Raw genomic sequence first — 19,966 nt, forward strand, 5'->3', positions numbered from 1 at the left:
GATTGTCTTTAGAGTCCTTGGCGATTTTTCTCTCAAAATTTGCCTTGGATGATTTTATGAGAGCTCTTAGTTTTTTACTTATAATGATCAAAGGTGTCTTACCTTTCAAGGATTTTGCTCTATCTTGTAGTAGCTTCCTCCTTTTGTTGTAGAGCTTGTTTATGGCTGGGGTCCACCAGACTGGACGCTTGCCTTTGGTACAGAGAGTCTTAGTTTTGTTTGGGATTGCCTGATCCATGCAGTCCTGTAGGTGCTGGTAGAAGGCATTTGTAAGTGATTCAGCGGTTTGAGTAATGTTTACCACTGGCTCAGGGGCCTTAAAGGAGACCACACTAGTTTTTAGAAGTGTGAAATCGGCTTTTGAGAAGTTTTTCACTGTGGTCTTTTTTGTTTCAGGTGGGGGCGGGATGAGGACCTCTAGCGAGATTAGTTTATGATCTGATCTCACCAGTGAGGGGTATACTTCCGGTGTTGAACATTTTGATCCCATGTTCGTGATGATGAGATCAAGTATGTTTTCTCCTCTTGTGGGGATGGTGACTAGTTGTTCCATGGCATTTGAGTTTATGAACTCCAGAAATCTTTGGGTTAGAGTGTTCGGGCTTGAGTAGTGTTCCCAGTCTATATTAGGGTAGTTGAAGTCACCTAGTATGATGGTGTTTGGAGATACATTTATCCCCTCCAATGTTTTCAGGAAGGCCATGTGAGGTTCCTGAGTTTGAGAGGGTGGCCTGTAACATGCTACAAATTGCAGAGCAGTCTTGCCTATGGTTAATTGCACCTGGATGGTCTCCGATGCATCGTGCATTGCCACCAACCTTGAGGTGTGGGTGTCCTTTATGAATATGGACACCCCTCCTTTCTTGGTGTTGTCCAGATTTTGGGGCGGAACGCATGATATGAGGTGAAACCTGTTAGTGCTGGGGTGCTCTCAGGAGCCTTGAACCAGGTTTCTGTCACAGCACAGACATCGATGTTCTCCATATTGAGAAGGGCCTCGAGTGCGTGCATCTTGAGAGTGAGACTTCTGGCATTGAGCAGCATTACCCTTAGTTTTTTTCCTTTTTTGTGTTCTAGGGTGGTAGGTTTAGAATTTGAGCCTTGCCTAAAAGGCACTATGGGGTGGCAAGAGCCTTTGCCAATATCCGGAAGCCCAGGGTGACAGGTGCAAGCCGTCCCGTGCAGCGTGGCTTGTCCAGCATGTCAACCCAGGCAGACAGACATTGGATCCCCTTTGAATGACACCAGAATTTAAGACAATTATTAAAGCTGATCATCTTATCACTGTATTGTGGCATCATTCTAGGTGAAGGTAGGATACTGCTCAAGGTCAGGGTCATACCTGCCTGGGCTACATAATCAGAGAACTCCTCGATGTCCCTTTTCATGTAGTCCAAGGAGGTACGTCTCAGGTCGTTGACACCAGCGTGGACAATGACTGAGTCATACTTGTACCTGCTGTTGAGAGACCTGAGTGCTTGCGTTATGTGGTGGATTCTAGCGCCCGACAGGCAGCTTACTGTGACCTTCTCCTTACTCAGTCTGGTGAGCGGGACGTCAGTGTGTCTGACTATGGAATCACCAATGACAAGTGTGTCTGGCATTTTGTTTGGCTTTAAGGGCTGTGACTGTTTGACACTCTGACTGTGTGGTCTATGTGTTGCATGTGTTGGGTCGTGAGGTGGTAGTTGTTTGGGTGTCTGCTTTGGTGGCCTCTGCTGTTTTGGTAAATTTTTGATCAGAGCCATGGAATGATGTATCAATATTATAAGAATAGTAAGAAAGGATTTGTGAGAAGGGTAGATAAGAATGGTTTTTATGTAATTTGTGTTATTTGGAAAGAGAGATTGATCTTTTGTTTACTGGGGAATGGGTTTCAGCAGCTCTGTTGTGAAAAATCAGATTATGGTTGTGGTATAAGGACTGGGCTTCTCTTATGGAAGATTAATAATGAAAATGTTATAAGAAAAATGATAAATAGCAAAAGAAATAGAAATGTTTATATATGTTCCTGTTCAGATGCACATTTTGTAGATATGTAAATATGTTTATAATGCTTTTTTAATGTTATGCTAAGTAAAGACACCTGCTCTTTCCGATAAGTTCCATGGTATCACTGACATCCACCTGAGCTACCACCAACTTAAACAGATGGGCCCTCAGTTTAACATCTCAGCCAAAGGATGGCGCACTCAGGAGTGAAATGCCCCGGCATGCTACACTGCAGCGTTGGCACTACATCATCCTGGTATTGAAACAGAACTGACAGCCTTCCTAAATATCCTCTTTTCCATTTAAACCTTCTACTATTATTCTTTGTTTTTTTTGGCACATCCTCAAACATGATTTCTACTCTTACTCCCATATACCTTGTCCACCTACAGATAATCACCCCTACAGTCTGTGCATCACTGTTTCTATTTCATTTCTATGTTCTGTCCTCAGTATATTTGATGTTATATGTTCACAATGGATATTAAATAAGTCCATATCTCCATGACATCAAGTGACCCTTCTCACAGTTCTTGGAATTGTAGCTACAGAAGATGCTACATATGTATTCTTTATTCATTTCTTATATTTCTTTGTGCATACCTCCTTCGACACCTTACCTTAGCTCTTTCATTGCTTACCTGTTTTTTCTCATGTTATCAGTGTTAACTTGTTATTAATTGAGTTTGTATTCCTGTATCAGCTTAGTTCATGCTGTCATATTTACTGCGATTGTACTCGTGTCACATCCTAGCTCATACTAGATTTATCAACTTATTTCATTAAATGTTTATTGACTTCTACTTAAGTTGCAAATATTGTCTTACTTAATTACTTTTTAATGAAATTCTACCTGTAGGCTGAACCTGAATATGGTCTTGTGGAATAAGTGTCCTTCCCAGTTAACAAATATAAGCAAACAAACAAGAAAATAAACCAGTAAAGGACATATACGTTCGAGGCAATCCCATGAGTTTCTGAATATGAAATGACAAATGCTGAACTGTAAACAGCTACTTTTATTTTTAGGCTGAGCAGAAAATATGTGTGGAAAACTGTTTATAGGAATCTTATGACATGAGGAATTATCATTCTCAAGATAATAATTTGATGATGCATTGGATAGAAGGTTGGAACGTCATTGCTGAAAGGTGACACATTGGCTGATTTACTGCTAGGTGTATCTGCCAATAACATGACATCAGATTTCTGGTTTTGGATACTGATAAAAAGGAAATAGTCAATGTATAAATGGTGATGCAGGATGTCCGATGGTGGAGAAAGCTTCTTGGGACTTTCATAAGAAATGTGATGTGTGGGGCACAGTGGCTGCTTCTGTCTACATATTGAAATTCACTTTGGAAATCTCACTGGAATGCGAAGAGCTTCATTACAGTATATTCTGAGCATTGCATTATTGTCAGATGTTAGTGGTCAGCATTTAAGTGGATGGTGCATAATTATGCATTGGCTTCCTCTTATTAGAAAAGTGCCGAATGCATAAAAAAAAGGACGTGAGCAGGCATGAGATAGTTTGAAGTACTGTTGTAGTAATATTGTCTGTAAATAAAAATGTTGATGCAGTAGCATGTTTAAGTATTTGAATTAATCATGTGGGTCCTATTATTTCAGAAATGTAGAGTAAGCTGCAGTGAGATTAAAGTTATATGTGAATAGTCAAAATAATGAAGCAAAACACTGTTGTATCAAACAGGCTTTGTGTTGTCTACAAAGAGAGTACAAGAGCACAAACATTACAGATATAACCATTGATTTATCTTAGATAGCACAGATCTTTTGATGTCTTGACATATATGAAACATCAATATATAGAAATAAAGGCATACATTTGATTTTATCTATCTTACATTTGTTAAATGTAAAATAAATGAAAGCTGATATAAACTTTATAAAGGAAAATATCATTAATAGAAGACACAGTAAAGTCTTGTCAAATATTGATATAAACTTTGATGAAGTGTTTAAGAATTTTGCCCTGCGTGTTTTATGTTTTCACTTTCAGATAAAATGAATAAAGTTCAAATGCTTTATTTTTTTTTTCAATTGTGACACACAGTTACAAATACAACGGAGATATCTTTGCTACATATAAACTCTTAACTTCTAGTGAACAGTTTTTCAAGAAAGAATGCTGCTTTATATGAATTAGTTTTACCCCATCTGGGCTTTTCTGTTAAGATCAGGCACTTGTCACCATTCAGCATTGATTCATCTTCTGCTTTCTGGGCCTTGTGAGGGTTAAGAAAAGTAATTCACTTCAGCTGCATCTGGAAAAGATGAGCACCGATTTGGTCTCTTGCACATTTGTGGGAAGAAGCCGAACATGAAAATAATTGACCTGTCAAGAAACAGGCATGTTGTTTTGCAGATGGCACCAGCTAGGGAAATGTGGAAAAACTTTGAAAAATTTTATATATTTTTGCATTGCACATTTAACAGCCACTTTATTTGTTCAAAGTGAATCCTGATTCTTATAGTCTTCCTTGTTTAAGAAAACACTCTCAGGAGGAGCCCAGATGATATTTTTTTATTGTAAAATTAAAATCTTAAGGTTTATCTTAGTTTTAATGTGCAGGTTCCAAGTAGTTACAGCTAATAGCAATTTTAAATTCTTAAACTGTATATAAACTGAAAAAGAAATCTACTGCCTCAAGTCATGTGCAGAACTGAGGAAGAATGCATTCAAATGGTAATACCTAGTAAAAGTATAACTCCGTATACAAAAAAATGTAACTATAACCAAAACAGTTGCTTATATCCAACACATGCCTTTGTGCTAAGTACTCATTAAAGTATCAGTGTCTTTATTTTTTTAGTCATGCTGTATTATTTTATCTGCAACAGTTACATTATTTAATATTTTCCATATTAACTTCCTAGACATAACCAGTGCAGTGCTTTACATGTATTTACCTGTAGTCCGCAGAGTGTTCGGCTCATACTCCTTGATTAAATCTCCCTTTCTTTGGTTAACCTTATTCACTTCCCAGTAATAGACAAATGCTCTTTTTATTTTTTTATTTTTAACAAAGAGCAAGAGAATCAGTAATTCATGTATTCAATCTAGGATGACTTCAACAAATGTCTTTCATTTTCTGCAACTTCAGTAGTCAATTCACTTTAATAACTACCATTTGAGATTTACCATTATTTTAAACTTAAATTCATTTATAATTCTGGAAATATTCTTAAAATGTAGTTATCACCTGTTGTAAAACAAGTAAAGTGTTATGCACCTTCTGATGTTTTCACTGTTGCAATGTTCACATTATTGCACTCTAAGATAACTCAGTTTAACTCACTATCAAAGAGAGCTTCCTACTTAATTTTAATTTCTGAGACAGAAAATTCATGTGATGTTGAGGAATATTTTGCATTCTTCTGGCAGCATGATTTGTAAGAAAGCAGTCCTCGCTGTAAGTGCAGAAAATGCGTTATAAATGAAATTGCAGTCATACAGAAGGCATGGTCCACAAAAGGTTCAAATGTGTCTGAAATGAGATGTGAAGTTACTTACAGAAATAAGGTAATTTTCCATGAAATTGAACGTGCGATAGGTGATGCCAGGCACAGGTAATGGCAGAGAAGGAAGTACTAGCAGAAGGCGTTTTCCGGAACAATGACACTCTAACTGACATAATTATTTATTTAGTTATTTACTTAAACTTCTTCAGCACAAATCCATTGGGATCTATTTCACACTCAGTCTGGAGAAACAGAGTATAAAGTATAATTTTGCACACCAGCAGAAGGTTGGTATTAATACTGTTGAAACTGGTATTAAACTGAATACAGTAAACTCTCAGTTAACCCGGAACTCAAGCAACTAGCACTTTCAAGCAACCTGCAAAAAAAAAAAAAAAAAAAACATCGAAGTAATACAGTACAATTTTCATGTGTTGCCCTTTGTGTTTTCCCCCCACAGAAACATACTTTAGATTTTTAGAGTTTTAAAAAGGAAAATAGGAATAAATTCTCTCTCTCCCCATCCACAGAAAAAGGCAAATCAAACAAACAGTGTAGGGTGCAGTATTAGTCAGGCCTATTTTTAATAGCAACTGTCAAGCAACCAGAAACTACAGTTGTCTAGCATCTACCAATCCCCATGAGTGCCAGTTAAATGAGATTTACTGTACCACCCAAAGAAAGAAATAATGGGACTGTACATGTGATTGTTTAGCAGCTTTAGTAAGATGGGAAGAAAGTATTTACAGTACTTAAAAATATTAGCACATGTATAAAGCTGGAAGTGAGAAAACTGTCATCACTGGAATGATTGCATAGGTTCAAAGGTTGGTACTGGGCTATCGGCCCTAGGGCCTGTACAAGCCTAGCCATAACAATTCCCTGACTATTTCTTCCCACAATATTTACTTCCCTGGACCCCTGTCTAGCAGGGTGACTGACATGATCCCTGGGGTAAATTTCCTATCTCCCATCCAATTGTCAAGGTTACTTTTGAAGAGGGCCAAGGAGGCGCTCTGCTTGACATGTATGGGCAGTCTATTCCAGAGTATGGGGAGTCTCTGGGTCAGGAACCTATCCCTCCAGCATGTTTTCTTCATTGTGATGACAAGGTTTAGATCCCTGGAGTGTGTGGCTCTGATGGATTGGGATTTCTTTAAGTGTAGTGTGTCCAACAGTTCTGGGTTTGACACGGCCTCGTATGTTAAGCAGAGATCGCCCCTGAGTAGATGATATGCGACAGAGTATAGCTGGAGTTTTTTTAGTTGGTCAGCATAGAGAATCTGCTTTAGGCCTGTGATTCTTTTAGTGAGGTGTTTCTGTGGTCTTTCTAGTTGTTGCAGATGTCTTTTGAGGTACATACCAAATGGGGCATTGTACTCTATTATGGGTCTAATGAGGGATGAGTACAGTGGGATAATGACCTCCTTTTTTCTGGATGAAAAGCCCTTAGTGATGAGGTGTTCCAAATAGAAGGATTTCCCGACTGTTGTGGTGATGTGGTTACCGAAGATGAGACCACTGTCCACCTGTGTTCCTAAGTCTCTTATCGCACTTTCAGTATTTAGTGTATTGCCACCTATGTGGTAATTCATGGGTACATAATTTTTCCCAAAGGGGATAACTGTACACTTCTTGGCATTGAGCTTGAGCCCATGGCTCTGGCACCAAGCATCTGTTTCTGTAAGGCCCTTTTGTAGAATATCCACATCATTTATGGATTCAATAATGGCTCCCAGTTTGCAATCATCTGCGAACTTTGTTAGCCAGAGTTCTTCAATGTTGGCCTGTACTTCAGAGAAGTAGATGCCAAATAAGAGCGGTCCCAAGACTGAACCCTGAGGTACTCCACTTGTCACTTGTCTAGAGCTGGATTGGAGTCGGCTACTTTTACAGTGTGGGTTCTGTCAGTAAGCCAGTTGTCAACTCATCGAGTGACATAGATACATAAATGTGTCTATATGCAAAGTAAAAGAAATATTGGTCTGTGATTTGAAACATAAATAAATGAAAATTCTGTGTAGTTTTTTTTTTTTGCAATTTATAAACTAAGTAGAATACTCAAGCTTGAAATATTTAAATAATGTTTCTGTAAGAGGTGAATTTTCTCTTTGTAATAGATAGTGTGATATATTTTCACAGTCTTGGGCCAAGAAACAAAAAGCAATGATTGCTTTTTTGGAAATTTGTTAAGAGACGTTTGAAGATAAGTGGAATCTGAGGATTGACAGTGAATTGCTGATAGAAATCTTCCTACTAGGAACAGAAAATGAATTAAGCTTTAGAAGTCTGAAAACGAGTGAACCAAGTAGCAGTTCAGACCTTTATTAGACAATGAGTGAATAAAACATATTAATATTGTGTAATGTTTTCATTCTTTTGAGAGAAGGGGCTATAAATTGCTGACATATTTTGCCTGAAGTTGCCTGTTTTTTTTTTTTTTTTTTTTAAAGTAGTGATTATAGTAAGTAGTCCATCTTCTGTTTACACTTCCAGAATATCTTTCTCAATGACTCCACTAGCAGCTGGAGACAGTAATTGGGAAATCTGCCTGTTCTACAAGTGTGATTTATGAGTGTTATCTTCAGTACATTCAGTATGAAGCAGAAGAATTGTCATTCTGGTGTAGTTCAGGTATACAAAAACTGCATGGACTTTAGCCACTTTGATTGCAATCGTTTCTCACTTAAATTGAATTTTGATGGTACTATCGTTATGGCCAGTGAAGAGCATTCCCATCGGTGTTCAGAATCAAGGGAAATTGATGGTGTTCTAACAATAATTTGATACTGAGTAGAGAGAACAGTAGAGGTGAAAATATGGATCATTGAGGAATTCCTTTAGGTAGATTTGAAGGATAGGAAGGTAATGCTCCAGTTTCGACTAAAAATGTATAATACCATCAGAGGATGTCAAAGTAAACTGAATAAAAGGGTAACAGTGTGCAGATTCTGGTTAACCAAGCAGAATGCTTTTGTCAGGTCAGTAGTGTTGCTGTGAGCAGACATTTGTTTATGTTGGGAAGTTTGTCATTCATTAACGCAGAGAGGGCAGTTGTGATTCAGACAGGCCATGATCATAATGGCGTCAGCTAAGGGGCTATATGTATGTAGTCTACTAGTTGGTTATGTACTACTTTTTTCAATGTTTACTGAGTTTGAAAAGGATTGAAAAAGGCTTAAAATCAGAAGGATTGTAGAGTTTGACTATTCTTGGTACAGGATTTTTTACTTTGATAGTACTGAAATGAGAGAAAAAATAGATGCCAGGATGCAGAATTTTAACAGCTTCTCGACTCCAACCTAAAAGTATATGAAGATTAACTAGGTAAAAAAAAAAATCTGATTGATTGCATTTATCTAAAAATATGAGTCAAATTAAATTATAGACTAAGGTCACTTTATAGTGTACCAGAGCCAACTCGGGCAAGATGGAAAGAGTTTAATTAACACAATTTCTACAATAGCAAAATATTTGTCTATATTTCTGAGGTAAAAAAACTGAGCAGTACATATGGTCAGTGAAGGGCAAAGCAAGTCCCCATTAATGAGTTGTTGAAAAATTTTAAAATTAAAAAATGTAGTACCACATAAACCTGGTCTTGGTCAAATTTAGGTCTTAATATAGGTTCATAGATATGTACTAGACTATCAGCCCTAGGGCCTTTATAAGTCTAGCCAAACGAGGTTCCCTGGCTTTCGCCACCCAAGAAAATTATTTTCCTGTGCTCCTGTTGAACAGAGCCACAGCAGTGATCCCCATGGTGAATATAGGTTTATAGGTATGTACTAGGCTATCGGCCTTAGGGCCTATATAAGCCTAGCCAAAAAAAAATCACTTCTCTGTAAAATTCAGAGATGAAAGCACAACTTCAGGCAATACATTTTGCTATATGTTGTTGTTTGGGAGGTAGTGCTGAACAGGAACCCAAAAAAGTCTTATTAACAAGCTTTACTCTCACATTTATATATTTTATATATATATATATATATATATATATATATATATATATATATATATATATATATATATATATACATATATATATAAGTGATATTAAAATAACATTTTCATAATTTTTTTATCTCATGTCTTAAAAAAAAAAACTTAAGGCAATGCTTAAAATACTTTAAATATCTTCTCACAACTTATTGTACAAATACTAATTGCTCATCGTATATGTATGCGAATGCAAAATATGTCCCTTATATAACTACATTGTCCCTGTTTACAGAAGTGTCTCATTATTGATTACACCCTCCCTAGCTCATTAGTTTCTTTCATGCTGTGGAATTAAGGGTCAAAGAATAGTCACACAACAGTTGTGTATCTCCCAAATGAATTTATTTTGTCTCACTTAAGGAATACAACAGTAAATAATCTCTATCTGGACACATAAGTTAAAAAATGATTTCATTTTCATGGGTTTTACAGATTCTGTCATTAGAAATAAGTGATACATTTCTGCTTAGCCAGTTTCAAATGAAAGGGAACAGGGAAACCATATGAAAAAGTGCAATAACTGGGATGAATCTGTGCATCTGTTATCATTAAAAGTAGGCAAGTTTGTTTACTGTATCAGCTCACAATGCTCAGATGTTTCTGAAATAATCATTTAAGTGAGCATTGCACAATAGATTAACTCCTGTTCAGGTAGACTTGCATCAGCTGCAGCTTCATGTCAGATTACCAGTAGAAGTAACTTTTCATTTACTATCCTTTCAAATTGGTCATAGTGCGGGCACACCACTACTGCACTTAGGAGAGTTAATTACTCTAAACGGAAAATGCTCAGAGGTACTGAAGATTTAGGCAGAGCAAAACTAACAGTATTATTCTAAGCTGTTAATTTTCACAATGCTTCTTTAAAACCAAAGCATAATAAGCTTAATGAAAAAATATTTACTCTGGTAAATTCAGTGCAGTTTACATAACCTGAAAAAACTATTTACGTATGCCAGGCTTTGTACTGCACTGTGAGCTATTTTTTCAAATGAAATTGCCAATAGTTTTTAAAGTTCAGGCAAGTGACAAAGCTGGGATTTGAACTATATCATTAATAAAACTGTAAAGGTTCTGTTACTGCAAGAGAATCACAAAAAGTGGTAGAATAAAAGAAGAAGAATTTTCCTGTGTGCTTACAAAAATGAATCTGGGAAGGTAAAGTGTTCTTTTATTGCTGCAGTAATCTAATGCTTGGAAGCAATGATTCATATCCTGACATCTATCATGGAATAGTCATAATATGACTTTATATTCATATTAAAAAGCAGTCCCACATCAGATTCTGGATATCACTGCCAGTAACATAGTAAAATGCTAAGCAGTAATGATTTATATTTAAAAAATATGTAACGTAAACAGTTGAAGTCATCCTGTAAACTCACAAGTGAAAAGTCCACAGAATATGAATTGTAGGACTGTCTTGCAGGTTCTGTATCAGCTGTTTGGCCTACTGAACCTGGTGGAATTCTTGAGAATATCACCAAAGCAATGGATAAGACCAAAATGGTGTATACTGCTAACTATGACCTGACTAAGGTATTTGACACAATACCCTGCTGTGGCATTGTAAAAAAAATATATCTCAATAAACTAGGTATAAATGCCTATATCACCCTCTAGATAGCCAGCTGGTAGTTAAAATAGGGAAGTATTCCTCCACAGAAAGGTCAGTTACAAGTAGGGTTCTTCAGGGCTGTGTGCAGGGCATCTACTTTTCTGATATTAAGACTAACGTCAAGGAAATCTGGATGGCCAAGTCTGCAGAAGACTGCAGATTGGGTGAAGTTGTTGAATTCCACAAAACATAAATATCCTCCAAGAAGGCCTGACACAGACTAATAACTGGTGCCAGAATCATGGTCTGAGACTGAATGCCAAAAAGTACATCATAGTATCTTTCAGAAAGATGGCCACCCCAGTTGACTAGAATATTTGAAAGACAACCCTAAGAGTGGACTCTGCAGTGAAGGATTTGGGAATGCATATGGACAGTGATTTGGCAATTGCCCATCATGTGTCTACTTTACTCAGGAAATTATTCTATGCTGTACAACTTCTAATCATGGGTATGACATCTAGATCCAGAATTTTCATTGTTCCATTATATTCTAGCCCAGCAATTGGTACAATGTCCCCTTCAGTATGTACCTGGTTGTGCATATGCAACCACTGGAACATCCTCAGAAATTCCTTACAAAACGTACTGTGTGGCTACATCAAAGCTTTGTCCTTATATTTGACCTTTTACAGTTTGCTGAGGTGACCTTTGCCAGGCCTGCAAAGCATCCACTGATCCTGCCCTGATGGACCTTTTATACATCTGTAAAACAAACAACATCATGAACACATGATCCATAAAACTAAACCTTGCTTGCAACATAAATAGGACATGCTATAAGGGTATGTGCCGCAGAGGTTCCCCCCTTCTCTGGAACAGGCTTCCCATTCATGTGAAGCAAAGTTCATCCATGCACCTATTCAAGCAAAACGTGGATCAGTGGATGGGGAACTCTAAATTTACCTCTTGTGTGGCACCTATGTCTCTACTAGAAAGAAAGAGCTTGTAAATACTTGGCCATCCATGCCCAAATATATACACCCCCCACACAATTCCCTTGGGAGCCAATATCTCAGATTTTATTGGGAAACATGGCTAGGCATGAAGTGTTCATTTATGAAACTACCCTAGCATTCTGCCAGGACACTATGATAATATAATACATCTGCATTCTCACGGAAAGAGGTTTGCCTTCCTGTACCTACTTTGCTGATGTAATCAACTCAAAAATCATTGCACCTCAGAGAAAAGTCATTCCTCCTTCAGTGAGCTGGTATGAACAGAATGCATTTCTTTCTTTAACACAATCCTCACAGAGTGTTTGTGAAGGATATAACAGTCTGGCAGTTAGTGTAGAGGACTGGCGCTATGAGCTGTTAACAAACTTTGTTCTGCATTCAGGGATTGATTCCCTCACCCTTCATTTGCCTACTTTGTGGCCCTCAGTGAGTCATTTACCAGACAGTCATCATAGGCTTAATATCCCTGCTGATCTGTGTTTTACCCTGATTAATACATCAGTCAATAGACAGATACATAATGACACCATCTCTTAAATATAAGTAAAATCAAATTCTGTCCACAACACATCAGTATTATTTATTCTGGTTAACCACTGGCTTGGACTTCATGCCTGCAACAAGGGAGGAAAGTAAAGTAGGAGGTTTCCTTACTGCCATCCATTTGCTGTTAATAATCTCTCTCATAGGAAAGACTTAGCAGACTGGCTGTTTAGGAAAACAAATAATTTTATAATGCAATAACCATCCAGTTATTGTGGCAAAATAATAAAGTTTGAATATGCCAAAAAACCCAAACATGAAATTCATAAACATTTATAGGTTCATATGTCCATAGATACATGTATCAATCTGTGAGGATTTTAAGAAGCCTAGCCTTACATTCCCATGTTAGTTTTTTCCCGTTATATTTTTCATACAAATAACCCAGAGATAGTCCTAACAAAGATATGGTGTGACATTTACATATTTCCCCTATCCATGAGGTACAGAGGTGCTAAAGTGGGAGTGAATTTATGGCTTTTGCACTGAAGAAGGGTTATATCCCAAAAGTTTGCTTTGCACATTAAAAAGTTACTGTTTGAGTTTCTAAGCCTGAGTTTTACTTTTTGTTTTCTGAGTTATTCTAATTGAGCACAACAAAACAGGAAGGTGCCCCCCGCCCAAAAAAAGTAAAAAACACCAAAATGAAAAATTGGACACCAAGGAAGGAAAACCAGCACTCAACCAGTGCAAAGAAGTGAATTTATTATTTGGAATCCAAGTAATCATAAAGCAAGACAGTAAGGTACAAAACACATAAACACTCCACAAATAGTTACATTTTCGTCCCAAAAAAGACTTCATCAGAGAAAAAAACATGAGCCTTACTTTACTGCAATCCATGGTCCACTTGTTTGCTGAATCTGTGGCTTCCCATTCATTTGTTCAAATTATGCTTTCTGTGGAGTGGAACACAGTTCCATAAAAAGGATATTCGCTATGATGCAAGCCTGTTCCTCCAATGTGTTCTGTTTATTTTGCAAAAGAGATTGAGATTCCTTGAAGAAGTGTTTATGATGCCACTAGACTTGTGAATGTGTAATAGTTCTGACAGAATAGAGTTTAGTGAAGTTCTGTATGCAAGGCTGAGGTCACTTCTCAATAGCCTATATGATACTGAGAAGAGGGAAAGTCTTTGAGACAATCTGTACAGTTCTTATGATTTAGGTCCTTGGTTTTCATAGTGAAAAAACATTAGTTTAAGCTGAATCTTAATTAAAACTAGAATAGTCTGTTACAAGGTTTGTTTTATTTCAGGACAGCAACATCTGTTTGAATGAATACAGCAAAGAGCAAGTTTTACATAATTTGTAGTTCACAGAGCAGTTAATTTTATGAGTTGTTTTCTGTCAAATACATATCTGTATGTACCTGTTCTTGTCATAAATGTGTTTGTGTGTTATGCTGAATTTAGCAATATAATTTCACTGTGAAATATTTTCTTTCTAAGTAGGAATGACATGTTTTCCTTTCATCGTATGATCTTTATTCCTATAATTTTGCCACTGAAATAAGCATCATTAAGTATGGGGGTGCATTCTTTAAAGCACTACCTGCATATTTTTATATACAAATATTTGTTTGGCTTAGCAGTTTAAATATGTTATGTCTGTTTTATACAGGCATGAACCATTAAATGAGCACTGGGAGAAAACATGGAAAATTGCTTGCATGGGGAAATAAGAATGACTTATTCTTTAATTGATACCACAGGATTTTTTTTCTTTTCCTAGTACAGAAAAAGTGAAATATTGTACTAGTACTATAGAGAAAAATCCACTGAAATCATAACATAAATAATGTTCTAATACATTTGGCTGCTTTTACATGGCACTAGAAATAGTAATGTAGGCAAAAAATATATGTCAAACATAACTTTATAGAACATTTGCAAGAAAATCAAGAAGATTTCTAATACCTTTATTGATTCGGTAGTTTGATACCCCTCACATTGCTGTTCATTTCAGTTCCTCTCTGTAAAAGACATTTTTCAAAAGTGTCAGTTCTTAAAAAATATATGCATATTTAGGCCTAGAGGGATATTGCCTTTTGCTCATTCAGTGCTTGCAATTTTACTATTTAAGCAAAATTAACGGTCCAGCAGCTGGATTAATAACTTTATTCCTTTTATGCATTTTATCTGGTGCAGCTCCAAGTGCCCCTCCACAGTCTGTAACCGTCGTGACGGTTGGAAGTCACAATAGCACAAGCATTAGCATCTCATGGGACCCTCCACCTCTCGATCACCAAAATGGAATCATCCAAGAGTACAAGGTATTGTTTCAGGAAAAAAAAAAACTGCAGTAATTGATTTCTTCCAGACAGCAATAATATTACATTGTAAATGTGGAGCATAACAAATAGTACTTTTAGCATCTTTTTTATCATTGTTATTATTTACTGAGTAATTAAACAACTTACATTGAAAAGATTTTTTATTTGTTCACACTGAACAGTAATAAATTTGCCTTTATTTCATTAATGCTGCTAACCTTTGTGTACGTTAAGTTTACTTCCAAGCTTGGAATACATGTAAGTTATCAGGCTGGGACATACATTTCTGGTACATTCTGTTCTTGGCATTGAACATGGTATCTGACATCTGATACAATGAACGGATATTGACTATTTTTTCTTACCTGCAAGACAATTTTTTGTTAGTATGCTTATCAAATGGCACTTTTAGAGAGATATATGCATATTCTATTTAGTTCAAGATCACTGAGAAAAAGAAAAAAAAAGTAAATTACTAGTATTATTGTGTTTAGGTAATGAGACATTAGTTTATTTTATTTAGGTAATAAGACATTAGCAGAATGCAATTTTAAATAATAGGCAAAATAATGAAGTCCAGCAGAAAAGTACAGAATAAGTCAAAATATTATCTGAAACACTTGTACTTTTTTATTTGTTTAGAAAATCAGAGCAAATATGTAGGACCAGTCAGGCAGCTGAAAGTGTGTAAATTTATTAAGACATTAGCAAATACAAAATGCATGTGCACATTATAAATTATTGCTAAACAAGACTGTCTTCCCTTTTTCTTCTTCTGTCTCTGTACTGTTTAGAAAATGATAACATATTGCTGAAGCCATCCTGTAACTGCCTGTGCATTTTCTGTAAACCTAAAAGTATATGAATTTAAGTTCTGAAGTATGTGCACTTAACACATGGATTGCAACCCTAATTGAAAGGCTGTTTTAGGAATATTATACTGTTTTTCCATTTTTTCCATGCGACTCCTAAACTGGCACCTCGTTCTAAAATGTATCTTATTTTATTTAATTCTTAGTGCTGCCTTTGTAGAATATTTTTGTTCCTTGGTTGCAGTTTAAGCCATTCAGACAAATGTCTTCAGTTTGTCTCTTTGTCACCCTTTTTCTAACTGTCTTTCTTTCTATCTCTTTCCCTTTCTTCTGAGTACACAAATTCAAACACAATAATGTTTTAATAACCAATGAAGTAGAGCATGACCTGGGTGAAAAACTAAGTACCCAAAAGAAACCCAAGATAGTCCGAACACAGTAATGATTTCCTGGATATCTGCTGCTGGATAGGCCATGTACCATTGCCATGTCAGAGTTTTTTTCCCTTATGTGTGTGGCCTTAATCAGATATTAGCCATTGAGCTGTTATTTCATTAATATATATATATATTTTTATTTCAGTGCTGAATTGATATTAAGTGATGGAAAACCAGAACTGAGCTGCAAGACATATTATACAACACAGCAGTAACAGTAAATACGAATGTTATATACTTGGCAGATCATGCTGTCACTGATGTACATTGTATAACACTAACTGAACTTTTGTATGTGAAATGGAAACAGTGTTAAATATAATACCCATGCCATACCTCTACTATTAAAAATAGACCTCAGCAATTAAAATATATTTAAATAGGACAAGCACATTAATCCTCCAAATTCAAACATTCAGAAATTTCTCCAGCATGCAATTACATATGTGGAAAAGCTTCCAAGAGGAGATGATTATTTGTTTATGTATTTAACAATCCTTTGTTGACTAAGTTAGTCCACTAGGCTAATAGACTCATTTCAAGACAAATCCAAGGTGGGAAATTTGGAAAGGACGTCAGGAAATTTCTCCTACTTGTCATTGTTGTGAGTGGTAACTATTTTGGAAGAGCACATCTGTTTCCATTCCAAGCACAGAGGTGGCCTGGAGAAACAGGGAGGCAGATGAAGAGAGAAGGTGGTGATGGAGTAGTAAAAGAAATGAATGAGAGAGCAAATGTTAAGACCAGAGAATGTGTGCAGGATTCTGAGGAAATATTTTACAGAAACCCGATGGATCTTTAATTACAACCCTCCAGTCAGGAGGGTTGCAGGAAGATTTACCTAAAGAAATGTTGATGCACAGTGAGTCAGAAAATGAAGGGGATGATTCTTGGGGGGACATTATGGAGAAAATACAGAAGGAGGATACAGAGACAATACTGACGAATAGTGGTGAGATGGAAAAGAAAACATATGCTTAGAAAGTAAAAGAAGGCAAAAGTGGAGTAGCAGAAAAGAAGGCAGAAGCAAATGAAAAATGCAAGTACATGGTAATGATTCACAGTAAAGAAGACAATGAAATGGACAGGTATGAAATGATTTAATAGCTCCTTCGGGTGTAAAAGCACATCAGGTAAGAGCATCTATTCTTATTAATAAAGAGACAGATGTTCTTTGTGTTTCACTGCTGCAGTCATTACATTTGGGTAATCTGCTGGCAGGTTGCCCTCAGTTGGCCTGAATAACAAAGTCTTGGGTCCTGTGTCGGTTGCTGTCTCCTCTTCCATGATGTCAGGTCGTCAGGGGTAAAAAACATGTAGCTGATGCCATTTTAATCAGTCTTTCTTGCCGCGCGGTGCCCGAAGCAGAAGCAGTTCGCAAGTGCCGGTCGGCCGACTCCTGAAATTTTCGTTTTCGAGTTTCAGAACCAAAGTCTTCAAACTAAAGCTAAGTACCCCATTGGGGAAAAGTTTTCTTACTCCTTACCGATGTCAGTAAAAGTTAATAATTGTATTACTTGTGGGAAGCAAATACTTCATAAGGATTTTCATTTGTACTGTATTCCTTGCCTAGGCCCTGACCACAATGTGCCTTGCTGTCAGTTTTGTGCTAAATTTAACCAATCCACTATTATGTGTCGGTATATTTTTGCTTCTAAATACTTTGGTTCAAGATTTAACTACCCTGAAATGTCATTGGTTAACATTCCGACTACTGGAATTCACAAAAAACGCAAAAAAAAAGACAGAGACAGACCGTCAAGGTCCAAAACCGATGACAAAGCTTCTTCTAAGCCAGTCGCCGGTTCACCGGTACTCAGTGAGGCGCTTTCATAGCACCTGATGCCTGCTACTTTTGAGTTGCAGGCCTCTACCGAGACCCATTCAGAGTCCGGTATACCACGAGATTCTTCAAGTATTGAACCCATAGATGTCTCTCCCTTGGATGGGTCCAGAGCCGCTGAGCAGGCACCGGCTTCTTAGGGTGTTTTCAGGCCTAAAGAGTTGTATATTATACCAATGCCATCATCAAAAACAAGGCCAAAACCAACTACTATGTCTAAGAAACTGACTCATGAGCCACGTGCTCAGGCTGCTATGCCAAAAAAACAAATGATCAAAATGGCTGAGGATTTAATTACCTTGATCAGGGGTTCCCAACCCCCTCCTGCTAAGAGACCTAGACAAGGCTCTGATTATGAATCTTCAGATCAGGTTTCCATTTCTTCTGATTCCTCTTCTGATAAGGAATTTTCTATCCCCCCTTATGAGGACTCTGATGCAGAAGAATCTATCCCTTCTGCTTCTCCTCCTGAAGATTTTTCTTTTGGAGAGACTTTGCATACCTTAAGGGAACATTTTCATTGGGAGAGCAGGACGTTTCAGAATCCAAAAAGAGGCTTAGGGATTTTCTTCTTCTTCCTCAGCATAGGCCTTTGGCTATACATCCTATTTTAGAATTGTTGATGATGTTTTCTCAGACTCCTGCATGGCTCCTGATTCCCTGCCTCCAGCTCATAGTAAGCCAGACAGGTATTACAGGGTTCCTGACTCCCACAAGTTTCTTTTCAAAAATCCTACTGCTGACCCTGAAACTATTTCTCAGGGTCCCAAGGAAGTTAAGGCCTCTACAGCTAAAAATCCTACCCCTTCTGATAGAGACTCCAGGGCGCTGGATAGAAGGTTTATACGTCTGCAACCCTGGCTATCAAGGCTTTAAACTGTCAATTTCATATGCTTAAATATCAACAGCATGTCATGGGCTTACTGAAACAGAAAATTATGTTGACTTCTGATTGTGTGGAAAATAAAGAGTTACAGAATTTATTGCATTTAGCTGCACAAGTTGGAAAGCATACTTTGCAATGTGGTTTTGATTCCTTGGAGGCCTCTTGCAGATCTGTGATAAGAAGGTATGCTTGGCTCAAGGATCAAAATCAGCCTGATCATGTTAAAGCTAAATTGTTGGAAGCTCCTTTACAGCAGGACAGTCTGTTTGATAATAAAGCAGAAGAAGTTTTTAAAAAGATGGAAGACAAAGCTAAATCTATGCAAACTGTAAAAGATTTCTTGCAAGTGCAGCCACGGTCAAACCCAGACACTCCAAAGGCTCCAGGTTTCAGTCACAAGGATCTTACAGAACAAAACAATGGGGTGCCTCCACCTCGAAATCAGGAAGTAGTAAAGCACCACCCTACGGTAAACAGTCTCACTGACTTTCCTCTGCCATTTCCAAGCACTTATCTTTTGGCAGGCCCTTTGGGGAGAAAACTAGCACTTCATGCTCAAAATTGGCATCTAATTACCCAGGACAAGTGGGTCTTAAATATAGTATCCCAGGGGTGCAGATTTAATTTCTACACATTGCCAATTCCAAACGGATAGCCAGACCCACCCCCAAATCAGTGGGCAGAGGCCCAGAAACAAGTCATGTCCCTCATGGATATAGGAGCTATTTAACCAGTACCAGAAAAGGAAAAAGGACAAGGTTTTTATTCAAAACTTTTACTGGTACCCAGAAAAGACAAATAATGACGTCCAATTCTGGACTTATCCATTCTAAATACTTTCCTGGACATTCCAAAATTCAAGATGCTGACTCTACAACAGCTACTGCCTATGCTAGGCTAGAATGCCTGGTTGGTAACTCTAGACTTCAAAGAGACTTACTTGCATATCCCAATCAGGGAATCCTGCAGAAGACACCTCCGCTTCAAAGCAAGCGATTTGCATTACCAGTTCTCTGCACTGCCCTTTGGTTTATCTACTGTGCCCAGGGTCTTCACAAAGTGCCTGGGACCACTAATTGCATTCTGCAGACAAAGAAACATTCAAATTTAT

General features: G+C 37.3%; 1 protein-coding gene across 18 annotated transcripts in view; it reads left to right on the forward strand.

Moving 5' to 3' along the window:
* ROBO2 (roundabout guidance receptor 2) overlaps window positions 1-19,966 on the forward strand; it is a 1,870,921-nt gene that overhangs the window by 1,558,978 nt on the left and 291,977 nt on the right. For all 18 annotated transcript variants that reach the window (XM_044072440.1, XM_044072432.1, XM_044072427.1 and 15 more), the window contains one exon: window positions 14,753-14,877. In XM_044072440.1, the coding sequence (XP_043928375.1) occupies window positions 14,753-14,877 (125 nt within the window). The remainder of the gene's footprint in view (window positions 1-14,752; window positions 14,878-19,966) is intronic.

This window comes from Protopterus annectens, chromosome 5.part0, assembly GCF_019279795.1.
Source record: "Protopterus annectens isolate FY-2018-M chromosome 5.part0, PAN1.0, whole genome shotgun sequence".
NCBI classification, from domain to species: Eukaryota; Metazoa; Chordata; order Ceratodontiformes; family Protopteridae; genus Protopterus; species Protopterus annectens.